This window comes from Oncorhynchus clarkii, chromosome 12, assembly GCF_045791955.1.
Source record: "Oncorhynchus clarkii lewisi isolate Uvic-CL-2024 chromosome 12, UVic_Ocla_1.0, whole genome shotgun sequence".
Classification (NCBI taxonomy): Eukaryota; Metazoa; Chordata; class Actinopteri; order Salmoniformes; family Salmonidae; genus Oncorhynchus; species Oncorhynchus clarkii.
In genome coordinates this window covers 83,948,752-83,967,840 of record NC_092158.1, presented here as the reverse complement: position 1 = coordinate 83,967,840, position 19,089 = coordinate 83,948,752, and the positions used below count along the sequence as shown (strand labels likewise).

Genomic DNA, 19,089 nt, shown 5'->3' with positions numbered 1-19,089 from the left:
TTGAGACTACCTGGCTTCGGAAAGAATGTTTGCGATACGATTTGCGAGTCGGCTATCTCCCACATGAGATATCGAAACAAATAATTGAAAGATAACTCAAGGTTAATTGCGTAACCTAGGTTCTCTGATATGAGTGAGATATCTCACTGCATACCCTTACTCGCAAGAGTGTGAGGAAGTTCAGCATGGTTGAGAATGATTGGAGGCAGACAATTGGCTCCTTATAATGAGGGGCTCACCTCATTCGCCACTTGACCTGTTTGTTTCCAACAGTTGTGTGTAATTGGTTCTTCGAGCTTCTGAGATTCGGGTGAATCCCATGTGTGATATCTCATTTATAATATCAGAGAACCTGGGTTACGCAAGTAACAATACGTTTTTATTGTTGTTATTAATATAATTGCATATAAATCATTATTGCTAAGGCTTTCTTTGTTGCTTTTTCTTTGGGTAGTTTGTGAGTGTTACGAACTTAAGGGAGCGATGTCCCTGCCCTACGCCAGTCCCAGGCTTAGCTGGCCCTACTGTCAGTACCTGGTAAGGGCCCCTCCCAAGGTTATGACGTCCACTAATTACCTTGCAGCATTTTGGAGCTTATGGTTACCACACCATTGGATAGATTGAGCATGTCCCTCACACTATTGGTGGCGATGAGAGTGAATTTGATGTTGTGGCCTCTACCAAGTCTCTGGAGGAGTTTTACAGATCGGTTGTGGATTCCACCAAGAGCTGGGTTGAGACCCATGATGTCATGAGGGAATATTACAGCAAACTGGTTGAAATGAGGGATGCACACTAAATGTGAATATTGGTGAAAAGGACAGCAATATGTAAGTAAAACCATTACATTTCTCATGCTCTCCCATTGATGAGGCTGCAAATTTAATGAGGCTTTCAGTTAGCAGGCTCATAAATGTATGTCTTACATTATGACCGATGGCCACTAGATGGCAGAAGTACCAAACAACTAAAAGGTTTGACTGGATAGTTTGTATTTGTCTCATTATCTTAATATTGAATATCAAAGAGCTCTGCTAACCAGGTCATCAGGCCCTGAACCTTTCACTGCTGCTTGTGGGGCTCTCAACGTGCATCAGGTAAAAACTGAGTTAGTCTACCTAAAAATCCAGTATTGGTGAATTTTTGTCGAAGTTGGTTTGTATATTACCATCCTAATGTTGGCATTAGCAGAAATGGTCCCTTAGGCAAAGTGACTGTGACAATCCTTCTATGCTAGGGGGTTGGTCAAGTGGGTGCCCCTTTCCTTCATTAGGAGAGTACTTCATTGCCTGTACCAAATGCCATTGATTTCCCTGGGCCTCATTAAGATTAAAGATGCCCATTAAGTCTATGGTTGTGATTACATTTGCGATCAGCTCTTCAAAGCCATAAACAGGAGCGACAAGTGATTAAATATGACTCAACCTCTGGTCAGAGGAGACAAGCTGCTGGGTGGAATAAGGGATAGGCTGATTACCACTGGGCGGCTGTAAGCACAGGCTGGTTAGTGACGTGGTCATGGCTGAGAGAAAGTCACCCTATTCAACAGCAGTCTCCAAGGCACCTGCTATCTAACTACTCCTCACTGTCTCAGAGGTGTTTGTAAAGGCACGGACAATACATTGAGCAGTATGAGGCTGCCCACTGGGAAAAACTGGTTGAATCAACGTTGTTTCCTCGCTCATTTTAACAAAAAAAGTAATGTGATGATGTTGAATCACAGTGGGAAACTGATTGGATGTGCGAGAAGTCATCAACGTCAGGGAATTTATTTTTTCCACCTAAATCCAATGACATGGTGAAATGTTTTGTTGATTTCAAGTTAAATTCATGTTATTTGACAACTCAACCAAATTTAAACCAAAACTAGGCGTTGAAATGACATCTGTGCCCAGTGGCAGGTAAGTTCCTATCTATAGTGGAGGTTATTTGTCATGGCCTGATGAACAAATCCTTCATTCATTCTGACAAACCACAAGTGAGTCACGTTGAATAAAGGAATTAATTTGGTTTCAGGCATGAAGGATGAACTTCTGCCAAGGTGAGTCACAAACTGAAATTGAAATAGTGTAATGTAAATAACGGATGATTTCGAGTTGTATGACTCAAGTTTGAACTTTTCCTTCGATCCCAAGCTGGCAGCAAATGGCAGATATTCTGATAAACAGGAAATGTAAAGAAAGAGCTTTCATACCTTAAGCTGTCTTTGGATAAGAAATGCTATTATGATACCAATATCAGTTGTGCGAGTAAGTACACTATATATACAGAAGTATGTGACACCACTTCAAATTAGTGGATTCAGCTATAAAAGCCACACCCGTTGCTGACAACTGATACAATTTAGCACACAGCTATGTAATCTCCATAGATAAACATTGGCAGTAGAATGGCCTTACTGACTTTCAACGTGGCACCGTCATAGGATGCCACCTTTCCAACAAGTCAGTTCCTAAAATGTCTGCCCTGCTAGAGCTGCCCCTGTCAACGGTAAGTGCTGTTATTGTTAAGTGGAAATGTCTAGGAGCAACAAAGGCTCAGCCGCAAAGTGGTAGGCCACACAAGCTCACAGAACGGGACCACCAGGTGCTGAAATGCGTAAAAATGGTCTGTCCTCGGTTGCAACACTCAGTTCAAAACTGCCCCTGGAAGCAACGTCAGCACAAGAACTGTTCGTCGGAAGCTTCATGAAATGGGTTTCCATGGCCAAGCAGCCACACACAAGCCTAAGATCACCATGCGCAATGCCAAGCGTCAGCTGGAATGGTGTAAACCGCACCATCATTGGACTGCAGCACGATGAATCATGCTTCACCATCTGGCAATCCGATGGACTCATCTAGGTTTGGCAGATGCTTGGTGAATGCTACCTGCCCCAATCCATACTGCCAAATGTCAACTTTGGCAGAGGAGGAATAATGGTCTTTTGGCTGTTTTTCGTGGTTCGGTCTAGGTCTGTTTAGTTCCAGTGAAGGGAAATCTTAACACTACATCATACAATGACATTCTAGACGATTCTGTGCTTCCAACTTTGTGGCAACAGTTTGGGGAAGGCCATTTCCTGTTTCAGCTTGGCAATGTCCCCATGCACAAAGCAAGACAGACAGAAATGGTTTGTCGAGATCGATGTGGAAGAACTTGACTGGCCTGCACAGAGCCCTGACCTCAACTCAATCGAACACCTTTGGGATGAATTGGAACGCCGACTGCGAGCCAGGCCTAATCGTCCAACATCAGTGCACAACCTCACTAATGCTCGTGGCTGAATGGAAGCAAGAACCTGCAGCAATGTTCCAACGTCTAGTGGAAAGCCTTCCCAGAAGAGTGGAGGCTGTTATAGCAGCAAAGGGGGCACCAACTCCATATTAATGCCCATGATTTTGGAATGAGATGTTCGACAAGCATGTGCCCACATACTTTTGATCAGGTAGTGTATTTGAAACACCACCGTATTAGGGTTATCTCAGGTTCATTACTTCTCACTCTGGCAGTTTGTGGACTGACAGGCACAACACAAGAGTTTGAATTTGTAATGTTGAAATATTCCTCCTGCCTATTTTTATTTAGCAAACTATGATAACGGCATGGCCTGACCTGTACTAGTGGCTTTGTTCAGCTTGACTTTTCTTTTTCTCCCCATGTCTTTCTATCTTCCCCACTCACCTTATCTCCCTCCTCTGTAACTCCCCAGCCCCCTGCCTCCTGCTTCTCGGCTGACTGATGGTATCTCTATCCATGTGGAAATGAATTAACTCTGAGCAGAGCTTGAATAGATAATCAAAAGGGGACTATCGCGCTCTGTGAAAATAATAATAAATCAAAAAATGAAGTAAGCGTTCTTTATGCGACATCGTTTTGAGTGTGGACCCATCACACCTTCTGTTTGTCAGAGCCTGAATAGAGCCTGAATAGATGTGTTGCATGTGATAGATTCAAAAAAAATATATAATGTGCTGCTTGCAAAATATTGATATTCAACATTGCCAACAGATTATTTAAAATCAATTTCTATGCAACAAAATAAATATCAAGCACCATGGTAAACAAAAATGATAACAACAGCAGTCTCATGATCTAAGCCCTAATTAGGTCTTTCAAGATGATCTAGAATTGCTGCCTCACACTATGCATTCACTTTGTACAAATCTATAGGCCTCTGTGTCAAGGTTTCTAAGCAGTGGCAAATTGCCTCTACATTTCCACCCTGCCTTGCATGAAAACAGTCTCCACCGAAGGACCTCCGGCAATGTCTGTCTAAAGCCGAAAAGATGCCCAGTGAACTCCGGATGAACCCAGGCCTGTCTCTGTCTCTGAGAGGACACTGCAGCTTAGACACTGGCTCACGTGTTCATACTGTACCTCCTGGGCAAAAATGGTTGTCATATTGTTTCATCACAAAGTCATGAACACACACAGGTTCTCTCTGATTAACCCTGGTTTGAACAAAACATCCACACAAAAAAAATCTATACAGGTAACAAAGTTCCTTAATTACACATCAATCAACCTAATCAATGTGTAAATATTCTCAGGTCACCATCTGCTGGCAGATTGCTTTTTCTGGCAATACTCTACAAGTAAGTGCACACACAATTCACTGTATCAGCAGCATGAGCTAAATGAACTGCATAACATTTGTGTTGTGTAGGACGTTGTCATCCATAAATAATATGATTTGTAGATCCTGGGGTTGAACTCTAATATTATAAGACACTTGTATTAATGGAACAACAGGGCACCCAGAGGGAAGACACAGACACAGCTCCTGATACAGACAGAGCAAATAGCTGGCAGGAGTTCCTGGAGAGTGCTGATGCAAAATAGAACCTGACCAGCAGCACAAAATGGCTTTCAAGTGAATTTTCTCCCTGAGTCTGTCTACTAGTACTGCTCTGCTTGGAGTCCTCTGGTGTCCTGACTGCTGTTATCACTGGGAGCTGAGAGGAGGACATTTCAGTGCACATTAAGTCTGTGTAGTAGAGATGTCAGAGTGAAATAGGATCTCCCCTTTACATTTCTATCACCACAACACACTGTAGGCGCTGATGCCTTTTCCCAAGCTCCCACCCCTCCCCACAAACCACAAGCACTGTATGACAGAGTATTGTGCTTGTGTTCTGCACGATGGATCCTCTTACAAAGCTATGAAGAAATGAGTGATACGTCTACACAAGAAGGCAAACACGACAGGACCCCGCAGCAAAAACCTTTTTTTTTAATCGTTTCACATTAAAAACACGTACTGTACGCTGCGTCACAAAATGAAAAAGCAGTCCTGCAATAACAATAGAAACCAAAAGAGAAGAAACAACCAGTGGCATTTTCACTGAGACTCAGTATGTGTCCCATAGTAGTTCACCTCTCTCCATGGACAGATCTATACAGTAGGTGAGAAGCAGGGGAGGACTGGGACCGGAAATTGGCTTTTGCATTTGCAATATACCGGCCCATTTTTTCCCTTGAGGTCCTCACACCGGTCCATATTTTTCCTCAAGGTCAGATAATGATAATTTAGCAAAGTAAACATTTTCTGTTAGACAGGCCCACTAGGCTAAAAATGAAGCAGCCCATCTGGCATTTCGAGCAAATGCCAGATGGCAAGTCTGCCCCTGGAGATGGCTGAGGTCACTGCTAAAGGAGACATGATAAGCCATACATGAGAGATTAGATTACACACAGCAGGTCAACAACAGACAGGAAATCATAGTTCACAAAGCACTTGGAGTTCATTCCCACCTGTACTGTACATTATAACGATAACATAGTAGAAGTTTTGTCACATACACCGGATAGATGCAGTCAAATGTGTTGTTTTACAGGGTCAGCCATAGTAGTACGGCGCCCCTGGAGCTAATTACGTTTAGCTGCCTGACTCAAGGGCACATCGGCAGATTCTTCACCTTGTCGGCTTGGGTATTCAAACCAGCGACCTTTCGGTTAATGGCCCAACACGCTAACTGCTAGGCTACCTGCCGCCTGTCTGGATAATCATGGCTAATTGATATGCTACTCTGGATGGATGTACTCGTCATATCATAGTGATGCAATATGGCCCTTTTTAGTGTGATGGCACTAGATGGGAGGGGTGTTAACGAAACAAACCAAATCCTTTTTGAGTTGGACTCAGACCAGTCAGCGTTTCATGTCAGGGCTTTGGATAGTCCTTTGTCACTTTTTTGAGAGCAGAAAAACACCTCCTGTGGTTTTCACACCACCCATGGTTTGGTGAGTTTGATTTTAACTGGTTATTAAATGTGTTTGGTTGGGGCTATCGTCTATTTAAAAAATATTGGGCTTAAAATCACCTCCAATTTGACAAAGATTGTGTCTTTCAGTCAGAGATGGACAATAGTCCCGGCAAAGTCTGCCGGCTACCGTTTCTGCAAAAGACAGGCTTTACATGTTGGGCTTGATTATTTGAATCCCTTGTGTTAGTATTATCCTGCTCTGTTAGCAAATTTGTATTTGCGTCAAATCAAAATGTCAACCAGTCATAAGTCGGTTTATGTAAGTCCTTCTTCAATAACATATCCACTGTAGACAGGACAGAACACTGTCTCGTACCCGTTTTGGTTTTTCGTACTACAACACCAATATTAACACCACAATACAACACACCCTGTATCCTCAAATGAATCAGAACATCATTTCCCCTCATCTGAATCTACATCAGTGCAATTATTATCGTCCAAACATTATTTCCATTAATAGAACCGTGATTATCATGGAAATTCAATTTTCAATTCAATTCAATTTCTAGCTGGGCTATCTCTATGTAAGGGCCAAGTCCATTATGTAAAATATGATGAGTTGTGAGTCCGTCAGTTCTCACTAGACAACACACCCACATCATGCAGCTGAAATGAAAATAAACCCCCTCAGCATGTTCATTTATGAGCAACATTTGTACTCTGCTTGTATTCTGCCAGGTAAACAATGTTATACTCCACCTCTCTGGTTTTGGCTCAGCCTCAGTCATCAATGAGTGCTTTTACCCCACTGAGGCGCTGCCGCCAAGAGGCAAGCGTTTAATCATTTACATGAGTTTACACATAGGAATATGGCACCTGTTTAATATGTTGTTGAGAAGCAGCTCAGTACCTTGCCTTCCCTCGGGGTACTCACCTTGTGGTAAATTGATAGGAGTGGAATCAATAGAACAGACAACAAAATAAATAACCGAATGCAAAACAGTCATTTTGGAATTGATTCTTTAGAATGCTCATGTTTTCCCAATATGAATGCAAATACAGTCCCAACAGCCCTTCCCGTAGATATACAACTTGCCGCCTAAGAAAACAGTGCATCAACAAAATGGAACTGCCTTAGATGGATGTGTCATATGAAATATGTTATAGTGAACCATGTTCAATCTATACATTCTATTTCTTTAGCTGGCCTCATCTCATAGGCCACGGAGAGAGACGGAGAGAGAATGACAGAGTGAGATAGAGAGACAGGGCAAATGTACAGTAAAGCAACACTGCAGTCCAGCGTCAGCCAATCAGCATCACCAAAGAGAGAAACCGTCTCCGAAAGGAAGCAGCGCATGCAACTTGGACAGTTCACAGCAACTGTTATGGTACAATGTCTGGCAGTACTGACCGATGGGTGACTAGTGAATACACATGTCTAGGACAGAGATGAGTCCCTTCCCGTTAGGTTTACAGTGCAGTCTGTCTGTCTGTGAACTGGAGAAGACCTATGAGTCAGGTAGATGAGCATGTGAGGGGGAGGGGAGGTGGCTGTCCTCTTCCAACAGTACAGTAACAGTTCCAGTAACAGAGAGCACCAGTAAGTCCAGGTGACAGCTCCTTAATCCCCATTAGTGCTGCAGTGACAGTGTGGAGGGGAGGCCCAGTCCAGCCCAGTCTAGCCCAGCCCAGCCACCCTTTCCTCTGACCAGCCACCCATCCTCCCCATCATTCTGTCCTGGTAGCCTGTGGAAGAGGCTGCTGCTCACTGGCTCCCCGTGTGGTAGTGGCTCACAGTGGCCTTGCCTGGTGTGTGTGTGGAGCTGGGCTAGGGGCTCAGCAGGCGATCTCCTCCAGCGTGCCCAGGGTGGTCTGTAGGGGGACGCTCACCGTGTGGCTGATGGCCTCCGAGTGGTTCCCCATCGGGTCACAGGAACTCTGAGGTAGGGTGACACACACATATGCGTGTAGTACACTTATACACATGCCACATCTACACTGCACCCCACTGCTGTCTTGCCACTGAAGCTAAGCAGGGTTTGTCATGGATGGGAGACCAGATGCTGCTGGAAGTGGCGTTGGAGGGCCAATAGGAGGCACTCTTTCCTCTGGTCTGAAAAAATATCCCAATGTCCCAGGGCAGTGATTGGGGATATTACCCTGTGCAGAGTGACATCTTTAAGATCTGATGTTAAAAGGGTGTCCTGACTCTCTGTGGTCACTAACAATCTTATGGCACTTATCGTAAGAGTAGATGTGTTAACCCTGGTGTCCTGGCTACATACGCAAACCGGCCCTCATGCCATGATGGACACCTAATCATCCAATTGGCTCATCCATCCTCTCCCCTTTAACTATTCCCCAGGTCGTTGCTGTATGTGAGAATGTGTTCTCATTCAACTTGCCTGGTTAATTAAAATAAAAATTCACTGAGTGACATTTTGACAAGATTCAGTTGGAGAGATCTCATCTCCTTTCTTGTCAATAACTGAGAATTACATTGGGATAGCTGTCTGGCACAGAATAACATAAATCATATTGAGGTTTGGCTGGATGCTAAGCCATAAATACAATATAAAATATTTTCCAAACAGTGTGACAGTCCAGTTTGTCATCTGATTGACCTCATGACCTTACCACGTCCTCTCCGTGGCTCTCCTCCTCGTCGTCTCGGCTCAGTAGGTCCAGCAACTTGTCCTTCACCACCTGACAACATATATATGTAACATACATCATCAGGGTCATCAGGACATACACAGTATCACAAAATGGTTCATGAAGTGTGCTTTTTACATGCTGTGGTAACTTATGACCAATTTAGTTGAAGGTGAATTTGAACTGTTATAATTGGCACCATAAATAATACAGCAGGTGTGGACTTTACCATGAAATGCTTGCTTACGAGCTCTTCCCAACGATGCAGAGTTAAAAAATATTAATAAAAAGAAAACTAGTACTATAAGATGAATAAAATACACAAGAATGGAGCTATGTACATGGAGTATCAGAACAGGATCACTGTGCAGGGGTACCAGGTATTTGAGGTAGATATGTACATGAAGGCATGGTAAAGTGACTAGGCATCAGCATCTGTAATAATATCTTCACTCAAGGCCAAACATCACCGTGGCTGTTATTTTAGTGGCGGTCTTTAAAACCACAGCCAGAGCAGCAGCACTCTCTGTCTGTGACAAAACACCCCGCACAGGCTCCCCATTAAAACATGAGAAAGGTTTGAGAAAAGAAGACTTTTCATGTGTATTTCTAAAGCCCAGAGGGCACAGAATGACTGGTTTGTCCTTGGCAGAGCTCCAAGCAGACCAAAGCAGTAGGAGAGAGAGACCAACGGCTGAGCTGACTTAATGAAAAGACTGATCACGCACCTCAATCACTCAGCCCAGACAGATATATGGCAAGGCTCTTTCGTCTCAACAATTGAAATGTGAATGTGAATATGTGTGTGTGTGATTGGCCTTGAGTCTGTGGAGAAATGTGTGTGTAACCTATTAGACGGGTGTCTCTGATATGAATTGTTATTCATTTTTTAGTTCTTATTTCTTCCGCCAAACATAACTGTCTGTGAGAGTGTTTGATAATGCGTGTGTCTTTGGAAGTTTCTACATGGTGTGTGTTCTATGTCTGACCTCATAGGCATAGTCAAATAGCTCCAGGATGGTAAGGATACTGGCTCCGATGAACAGACCCATCTGACCACCTATATCACCTGGAAGATCAACAATACACAGTTAGAGAGAGAAGAGAGAGAGCGTGCGTGCGAGAGAGAGCTAGCAAGCACTGGAAACCCAAGAGCTGAACCCTGAAAAGAATCCCCTACGCCAGCTATTGAAAACACTAAACAACTCTATTATCCAAACACACAGGGAAATCAATCACATTGTTACAGAAATGAAAGCCTCCTATTTGACAAATTGGGAAAATGAAACAAAAATACTGAATAAACTAAATTGCTATTTGACCCTCAAAACAGAATACAAAAATGCAGAATATCTCTACTCTGTCAGAGATACAAAACAGAGACAGATCCTGACCAAATACAGGCTCAGGGAACACCAACTGGCTATATAAAAAGGGAGACACAAAAAGACATGGCTACCCAAAGAAGAGCGTCTATGTGGTCACTGCATTACAGGGGAGGTAGAGACAGAGATGCACTTTTTCCTGAGAAATACTCCCGAATAAGATCATCTTTTCCAAGAAATTATCTCAATCAATTCCCAACTTCTGTGCATTTACTAATGACATTATTCTGGGGGAGGGAGAAACCGCAAATATTACTGACAGATACAGTATGTTTATGACTGCCATAGCCTGAGGATGATTGCCATAGCCTGACTTCCCATAACCATTAATTCCCTGAAGTATTTACATTGAATATAACTGACAGTAATATATACACTATATAGTAATATATAGTGTATAACCATCATCCATGTACATGTTGTTCTTTATTTATTAGCCATTCTTTCTTTTTATTTTTATGATCTTCTTTTTTATTTAATTAAATGTATCTTCATTTGAATTTTAGAGCGAAAGAGAGAGAGGAGATGGAGATGGAGAGAGAGGAGATGGAGAGAGGAGATGGAGAGCGAGAGAGGAGATGGAGAGAGAGAGAGGAGATGGAGAGCGAGAGCCAGAGCGACAGCCAGAGCGCGCGCGCGAGAGAGGGGAAGAAGATAGGTAGATAGTAGCTAGAGAGTTGACTATACCCAGTAAGCCTGCCACTTCGTAGGCTTTCTTCTGCTCAATGGTCTCATAGTTCAAGGCCTCAAAGAACACATCCAGGACTAGGATGTTATCCCTGAAAGAGAGACATCGATAAGATCAGATAACACTTCAATCATGTTAAAGAGAAGACAACACATTTATCTTGATATTGTCATCCTATTTAACTATCAATCAATGAACTGGTAAGTCATCAGTCATTGTTCAGGTCATCAGTCTAAACACATCCGTTTTTTTTATTGTATTATTTGAACATTTTATTTACCATCAGTCTTTTCAAAGTGTGTTAATCGTTCTGTCAATGGGGAAATAGACATACAGGGCTACTATACCTGCTATAGCAATAGCCATAAGTAAGGGTACTTATTCTTTCACACTGAACCACATGTCCCATACAATGTCATTAGTAGAGTAGCATCTCAACTGATGACTGCATCCACTAGAGAATGCCTATTGTTATTATCATCAAAATCCCATTATATGATAACATGACGGATCTCTTCAATAGCAGGCTTCCAGTTCTCTTTCCCATGAGTCTAAGCGTCAAAGACATCTGAGTGTAATATCTTCACTTTCCACCCACACCCTCCTTACTATGACTACATATAATACATGTGATACTGTAGGCTGATGTATATGACATTTTTCCTTCTAATGCATTAATCTGGTACTCTGGAGCCTCCTATAGGCAGGTACTTACGTGATGTATTTCTCAGAGCGGTTGAACTTCTTTTCCAGGTAGCGTGCTGAGGTCTTACTGGGGATCTTGACCATGGACAGCTCCTTGTTGTAGCGTGTCATGTTGCATGGTGTCCTACAGATGCAGTTGCTACTCTCCAGCATTGACAGCTTGGCTACAGTAGAGAAGACAGGGAGACATGAAGGAGAGGATGAAGGGATGGATGGAAGAGAGGTAATGGGTGAGGATGGGGAGAGAGAGGAGAGGGAGAGTTGACCTTAGTTTGAGGGCAACTGAGGGTACACACACAAACACACACCCATCTCAACAGCATTCCCTACAGTATATACTTCAGAATGGCCATACGTCTTGATTCACTTAGCAGAAATGTCAGAGCCTATTTAACAGTATACATGTTTTACCTGGGACAGTGTACTAAAGACATAATGATGGGAGAAAATAAATGTTGATCCTTCTGCCTCCAGGATGATCTATACTGAAGGGTGGTTAGTGTAATTGCTACTGATATTTTTTTTATGGGGTAGATTTAATATTGCAGATAGATTGTAGCTTCCATCAATATAATTGTATTTATCATTTCCAATCGTATATATTTTTTGTAAATGTGTACAGTACCAGTCAAAAGTTTGGACACGCCTACTCATTCAAAGGTGTTTCTTTATTTTTTACATTGTAGAATAATAGTGAAGACAGCAAAACAATGAAATAACACATATGGAATCACGTATAAACCAAAAAAGTGTTAAACAAGTGAAAATATGATTTTATATATTAGATTCTTCAAAGTAGCCACCCTTTGCCTTGATGACAGCTTTGCACACTCTTGGCATTCTCTCAACCACCTTCACCTGGAATGCTTTTCCATTTGCGCTTAGTGGGACTATCATTTGGTTTCAACAGGACAATGACCCCAAACACACCTCCAGGCTGTGTAAGGGCAATTTGACCCTTATAAGGACACTCTCCTTATAAGGGTCACATTGCCCTTACACAGCCTGGAGGTGTGTTTGGGGTCATTGTCCTGTTGAAAACAAATGATAGCGCTACATCAGATGACCTGGCTTCCACAATCACCCGACCTCAACCCAATTGAGATGTTTTGGGATGAGTTGGACCGCAGAGTGAAGGAAAATCTTCAACAAGTGCTCAGTATATGTGGGAACTCCTTCAAGATTGTTGGAAAAGCATTCCTCATGAAGCTGGATGAGAGAATGCCAAGAGTGTGCAAAGCTGTCATCAAGGCAAAGGGTGGCTACTTTGAAGAATCTTAAATATAAAATATATTTTGATTTGTTAAACACCTTTTTGGTTATCCACAGATGATGCAATCTCTATTGCACTCCAAACTTCCCGTTCCCACCTGGACAAAAGGAACACCTATGTGAGAATTCTATTCATTGACTACAGCTCAGGGTTCAACACCATAGTGCCCTCAAAGATCATCACTGAGCTAAGGACCCTGGGACTAAACACCTCCCTCTGCAACTGGATCCTGGACTTCCTGGTGGGCCGCCCCCAGGTGGTAAGGGTAGGTAACAACACATCCGCCACGCTGATCCTCAACACGGGGGCCCCTCATGGTTGTGTGCTCAGCCCCCTTCTGTACTCCCTGTTCACTCATGACTGCACGGCGAGGCAAGACTCCAACACCATCATTAAGTTTGCAGATGACACAACAGTTGTAGGCCTGATCACCGACAACGACGAGACAGCCTATAGGGAGGAGGTCAGAGACCTGTCCGTGTGGGGCCAGGACAACAACATCTCCCTCAATGTGATCAAGACAAAGGAGATAATTGTGGACTACAGGAAAAAGAGGACCAGAAATGCCACCATTCTCATTGACGGGGCTGTAGTGGAGCAGGTTGAAAGCTTCAAGTTCCTTGGTGTCCACATCACCAACAAACTAACATGGTCCAAGCACACCAAGACAGTCGTGAAGAGGGCACGACAAAACCTCTGGAGATTGAAAAGATTTGGCATGGGTCCTCAGATCCTTAAAAGGTTCTACAGCTGCACCATCGAGAGCATCTTGACTGGTTGCATGCATCACTGCTTGGTATGGCAACTGCCCGGCCTCCGACTGCAAGGCACTACAGAGGGTAGTGCGTAGGGTCCAGCCATCCAGGACCTCTATACCAGGCGGTGCCAGAAGAAGACTCCAGCCACCCTTGTCATAGACTGTTCTCTCTGCTACCTCATGGCAAGTGGTACAGGAGCACCAAGTCTAGGTCCAAGAGGCTTCTAAAACAGCTTCTACTCACAAGCCATAAGACTTCTGAACATCTAATCAAATGGCTCCCCAGACTATTTACACCGTTGCTACTCTCTGTTGTTATCATCTATGCAAGGTCACTTTAATAACTCTACCTACATGTACATATGACCTCAACTAACTGGTGCCTCCGCACATTGACTCTGTACCTGTACGCCCTTGTATATATTCTCACTATTGTTATTTTACTGCTGCTATTTAATTACTTGTTAGACTTATTTCTTACTCTTATTCGTATTTTTTATTTAAAAAATATACATTTTTTATATATCTAAAAAAAAAAAAATGCATTGTTAGCTGTGGATCGTAAGTAAGCATTTCACTGTTGTTGTATTCAGCGCATGTGACTAATACAAATTTGATTTGATTTGATCTATTTCTAATGTTCATCCAGTTTGATTTCTATTTGCCATATATTTTTAACTGTGCTGTTTCACAAAAGTTCTGAACCTATATACATTTTACAGACACAGCATATTTTACATTTGTTATCTATCTTGTTGCTATTAGTCCCACCCTTCAGCTCCATTAAATCCCTCCCATTTATCTCTTCACACCATCTATATTGGATTTCCATTTGCCACATATTTTTTCAACGGTGCTGTGATGCTTCACAAAAGCTCTGAACCTTTCTATTCTCATAGTTTCTACCGATTGTAAATGAACTACTACACTCAACAACTGTGGACACTGTAAATGCCCTCATGAAATACACAGGAATGTTTTATGAATTTTCCAGACATTTCTATCCATTCCTGGAAGTATAAAAATACTGGTCTAATCTGTCTGGTCCTATCAATTTCCTCTGACAATAACCAGTGTCACTCACATTCTCAACACATTCTAGCCTGCTGCTAGGTTCCGTTAATGCATAAAAATATCAAATCTGATCTCCCAACCCTAATCTCTCACTGTGACAATAGTATGGCAGTCTCCCCAGCTCGCCCTGGGCAGGGCGGAGTCTCCATTGGATTACTAATAGCCTTCAGGGCCAAGTGGTCACGTAATTGCAACAGGAAATTCAATATGGCACCTCAGTCGCTTTTCATTCTCATTCAAATAAGGGGTTATTGGATCCGGGTAGCAGTGTGCATTCATAACCCTGATTTATACACTCCCTCCCTCTTTCTATTTCTCTCTCTCCCCACATCACAATCTTACTCTCTTTCCTCTTCTTCCCTACCTCTCTTTCTATTTCCTTCGCTCTCTCTCCCTCTATCGTCTTTCTCTCTCTATTTCTCTCTCTCTATCCACCGTCTCATCTCTGTCAAAAACAATTATTCTAACCAAATCATCTGCTTTATTTCATATTTCCAAGCTTATTAAGAAACAGTGTTTTTAATGACTTAACACTCTCCATTAAGCTGTCTTTGGCTGTGAACATAATGTTATATTTAAGCTAGCAGTTGTTCAACCCGGAGACGAGCTAATCCTTTTTGTTGTATGTTTGGTTTAAAACCGTTATGTGAGATGAGAGGATCTTCTGTCATTCATCCTGCAATGAGACCGCATTTCTAAAACGATTACGCTAGTAATGTGATTGTGGGCAATGCTATCCAAGTCGACATTTCACAGGACAACAAATGTCTGTGTTTTCTTCAGTGTGTATAATTAGGCACAGAGAAGATTTCTGTGTTCCTCTGTAATCTAGTCACAGGACCCTCCAGTGAGAACAGATGCAGCTGTCTTCCATTAAAACAGCAGCCACACTGTTTCTGTCTCCCAAACTTCCTGATTGACACATTGGTTTAAAAAAAGAACAACTTCAAACTTTACTAAGTGAAAACGGTGCGGTGGGTATATCAAATTGGTTCACAGTCTAACTAGGAACTGATTTGCATAGAATTATTGGGTCTGTGTGTTTGGATGGAATAAGCACAGGCCTTTCAAATAAAACCAATTCAGGAGGAGCGAGAGGGAGGGAGCGAGAGGGAGCTGGCCAGGCTGGACTAAGCACAAGAGGGTACTCTAGCTCTAACTCTCCACAGTCCCAGTATAGCATACCTTGGCTTCATTTCCTCTTTATTTGAGACACATTGCCTAATTACAATGGACGAGCCAGGGCCAAAGCGTAATAATTGCCAGTGTTTGTGTGTGTATGTCGCCCGGTAGTTAACAGAATGAAAGAACGCCTCCCCTTAATAATGATATCAGCAGGGGAGTTAGACACCCCTACTACACAAAACACTTTTCATTTAGAGGAATAAACAAGGTCATGTCTCATCTGATTTTCATTTATCCTTTCAGTAAAGTATGAGTCTGTGGTAAAGGTAAAGGTATAAATTAATATATAAAAACAGCCTAATAAAAAATTAGACAAAGGAGAAAGTGAGAATAAAAAGTCAATATCCCAGTTTTACAGAAAATAACAGTTCAATATAGATGGGCGTAGGCACAAAATGAGATCCTACTGTATGTGAATTATCCTACTGTATATGAGTGATCCTACTGTATGTGAATGATCCTACTGTATGTGAATGATGATTCTATATGTGAATGCATACAGCTCCCCCTCCTCTCAATACACACAGATAAACACAGATTCCTTATTTGTAATCTATACAGTACAGTATGAAAGTAAAATGAACCGAGGGAGGCTATTAGACCTGGCTTTTCTAGAGGAAAAAAAAAACAGCTGAGCAAATCCTAAATACCAGGGTCAACCAGCAAAACGAGAGAACCTCTGTATTCTCTATGAATGATCAATTATACAAAATGTGTCAAATATTTTGGGAAATGATAAGACACTTGTGTTGACACAATGTACCTATGGCTTTCCTTCATGCTATCTTTATGTCCCCTAGCCCATGGAGAAACATGAATGCTATGATGTCAAATAATTTCTGCCGAATCAAACCAAACAGCAACAGCAAGAGGATGAATGGGAGAGAGGAGGAGGGAGGTGTTGCACTCCCAGTAAGTATTCTATTAATACGAAGCACTGCAGCAACACATAATATTTTACCACGAACACTACTCTTTAGTCCACTTGAGACTACGAGTTTCCTGGGGAAGTTGTGAAGCACCGGGGAAGCTATGAAGCACCGGGGAAGCTGTGAAGTGTGCTGCACAGCCTGCACTCTAGCCTGTTGTGTGATTGTGTTTATGAGTCTGTTATTAAAGAATGTGAAACAATGTTGTGTATGTTAACTAATGCTTGATTCTCTTCATGAGTCTGTTATTAAATATGTATGTTTACTGCTTTTCATTAAATCATGTATGACTATTGTTTTTGTTCATATAGGCAGAATATTGTACAGCAGGGTTCCCCAACTGGTGGTCCATGGGTCAAATTTGTCCCCCCAATTTTTTTAATGCATTTTCATTGTTGACATCAAAGACTCTAAAAACACCAGGAAATCGGCTCCAAGAGATTTTAATTTAAGAAATATTTTCCTAAGTATTCCCATGCGTAATAAAGAGACACATCGTATTCAAATGTAAGCAAGGTTTGAAATGTTTTAGTCAAACATATTTGTTTGGGCTTCTTGTGGTCAATTTGCAATCTACAAATGATTTGTAATTATGTTCCGGCCCCCAAACCATCCGCTCAAGAAAAAAAATCAGCCTGCAGCTGAATCTAGTTGATGATCCCTGTTGTTTTGGCAATATTGCCTACAGAAATTGGTTCAGCTATAGCCTAAAATAAATGTGTTCATATGGGTAGAATATTGTTTGTTAGGTGCACCATCCTACAGACAGTGAGTCACGTGGTGTCAAGGGTACTGGCTGGTGGCGTTGGTGTAAAGGTATGGGGAATGTTTTCCTGGCACACGTTAGGTCCCTTGATACCAATTGAGCAACGGTTCAATCCCCCAAAGAATTCAGTCTGTTCCGGAGGCAAAGGTGGGTCTGACCCGGTACTAGATGGATGTACCTAAAAAACTGACCACTGAGTGGATATCAATTCATTCATATGGATATATTAAAGGCTGAAGGCTAAAAACAGCCTATACTATATCTAGACCTATATCTAGTTCCTACAATCTATTTTCATTTTAAATCATGGCTTTTGGTTTTCTCTCGTTTTTACACCATCCACTAACACCAACTATTTACTATAAAACATTTATTTATCAACAAAAAAGCTTAGCAAAATACTAAAAATGATGAGGCAAAAATAAGTAGGCCTAAAATATTAGTAGGCTACATGACAATGAAGCGCCATAAAAACAAACAAATCATCCAAGAGTGTGCTTAGTGTTCTGGTCTCATAAGGATTTTGGAGTCATTGAAAGGGTTGAACTTGAAGAAGTGTCCAAGTAGACTAGGTGCTCATTTCTCTCAGATGGATTTTGGAGTATTCACAACTGCTACTTGAAAGTGTAGGCAACGCTCTTCGGGTAAGACTCCATCAGTTGAGTCGTAGTGTTGGCTACTTCTCAACCAGCGACTTCAGATCCTTCTGTTGCTTGTGGTAGCAGGGTCTTTGCCATGGCGGTGGAATGCCAGCAAGTTGCTGCTCCCTTCTCATTTCACCTCCTTGCTGCTGTCGTTGCAATGCCTCGATGAACTTCCAAATGGTGCGGTGGGTAGCGCCAAGATTCAACCAAAAAGTTCAATGCCAGCTCTCCTCTCCATGGTTGGTCTTTGCCAAGTCTTGCAGGACAGCATCGTAGCAGCACCAACATTCAGAAAATAAATAAATAGGTAGAAGCATATTAGCAACAATTTTATTGGCCTTGAGCATGATGCCATCAATAGTAAGAAAAATAATAATAAAGCCATTATTATGTTAAACAAGCCATACATATGGGAAACATTGGCTTTTTTCCAATGAGTCCGACTTTCTCCCCAACCCATGTTGCCTGAAAGTATGTCAGGCGGTCCTCCGGTTGATGTTCCGGGAGCTGAAAGAACCAGGTATCCAGACACTGTAACCTCATCATTCAGGGTTATGCGATGTCGGCATTTCAAAAGTGTGATATTCGGTGCACTTCCAAAAGGACTTATTTGCTGTCTGTCGTTCCTGTCTGTAGGGGTAGCCTTCATACAGCTGGATATTTTTTCCACGCACCCAGAGGATAAATTCGGGTTCCACTGTATCTTTCTCTGACCTCCTCTAAGAATGAGGAATGAGGAGGGTAGTGGTGCAAGATCTTTTTAAGCAGAATATTTGTGTAACGGCTTTCCTCTTCCTCTTCTGAGGAGGAGTAGCAAGGATCGAACCAATACAC

The 19,089-nt window shown here is 42.2% G+C and overlaps 1 protein-coding gene across 1 annotated transcript in view; it reads right to left on the bottom strand.

Annotated features, from left to right (window-relative positions):
* Positions 1-5,199: 5,199 nt before the first annotated feature.
* Positions 5,200-19,089, bottom strand: part of LOC139421523 (acid-sensing ion channel 2-like) — a 179,648-nt gene continuing 165,758 nt past the window's right edge. Inside the window, exons 6-10 of the mRNA XM_071172502.1 lie at positions 11,638-11,791; positions 10,922-11,013; positions 9,839-9,918; positions 8,832-8,900; positions 5,200-8,132 (exon numbers count right to left, since the gene is read on the bottom strand). Of these exons, the coding sequence (XP_071028603.1) occupies positions 8,031-8,132; positions 8,832-8,900; positions 9,839-9,918; positions 10,922-11,013; positions 11,638-11,791 (497 nt within the window). The 3' untranslated portion in view covers positions 5,200-8,030. The remainder of the gene's footprint in view (positions 8,133-8,831; positions 8,901-9,838; positions 9,919-10,921; positions 11,014-11,637; positions 11,792-19,089) is intronic.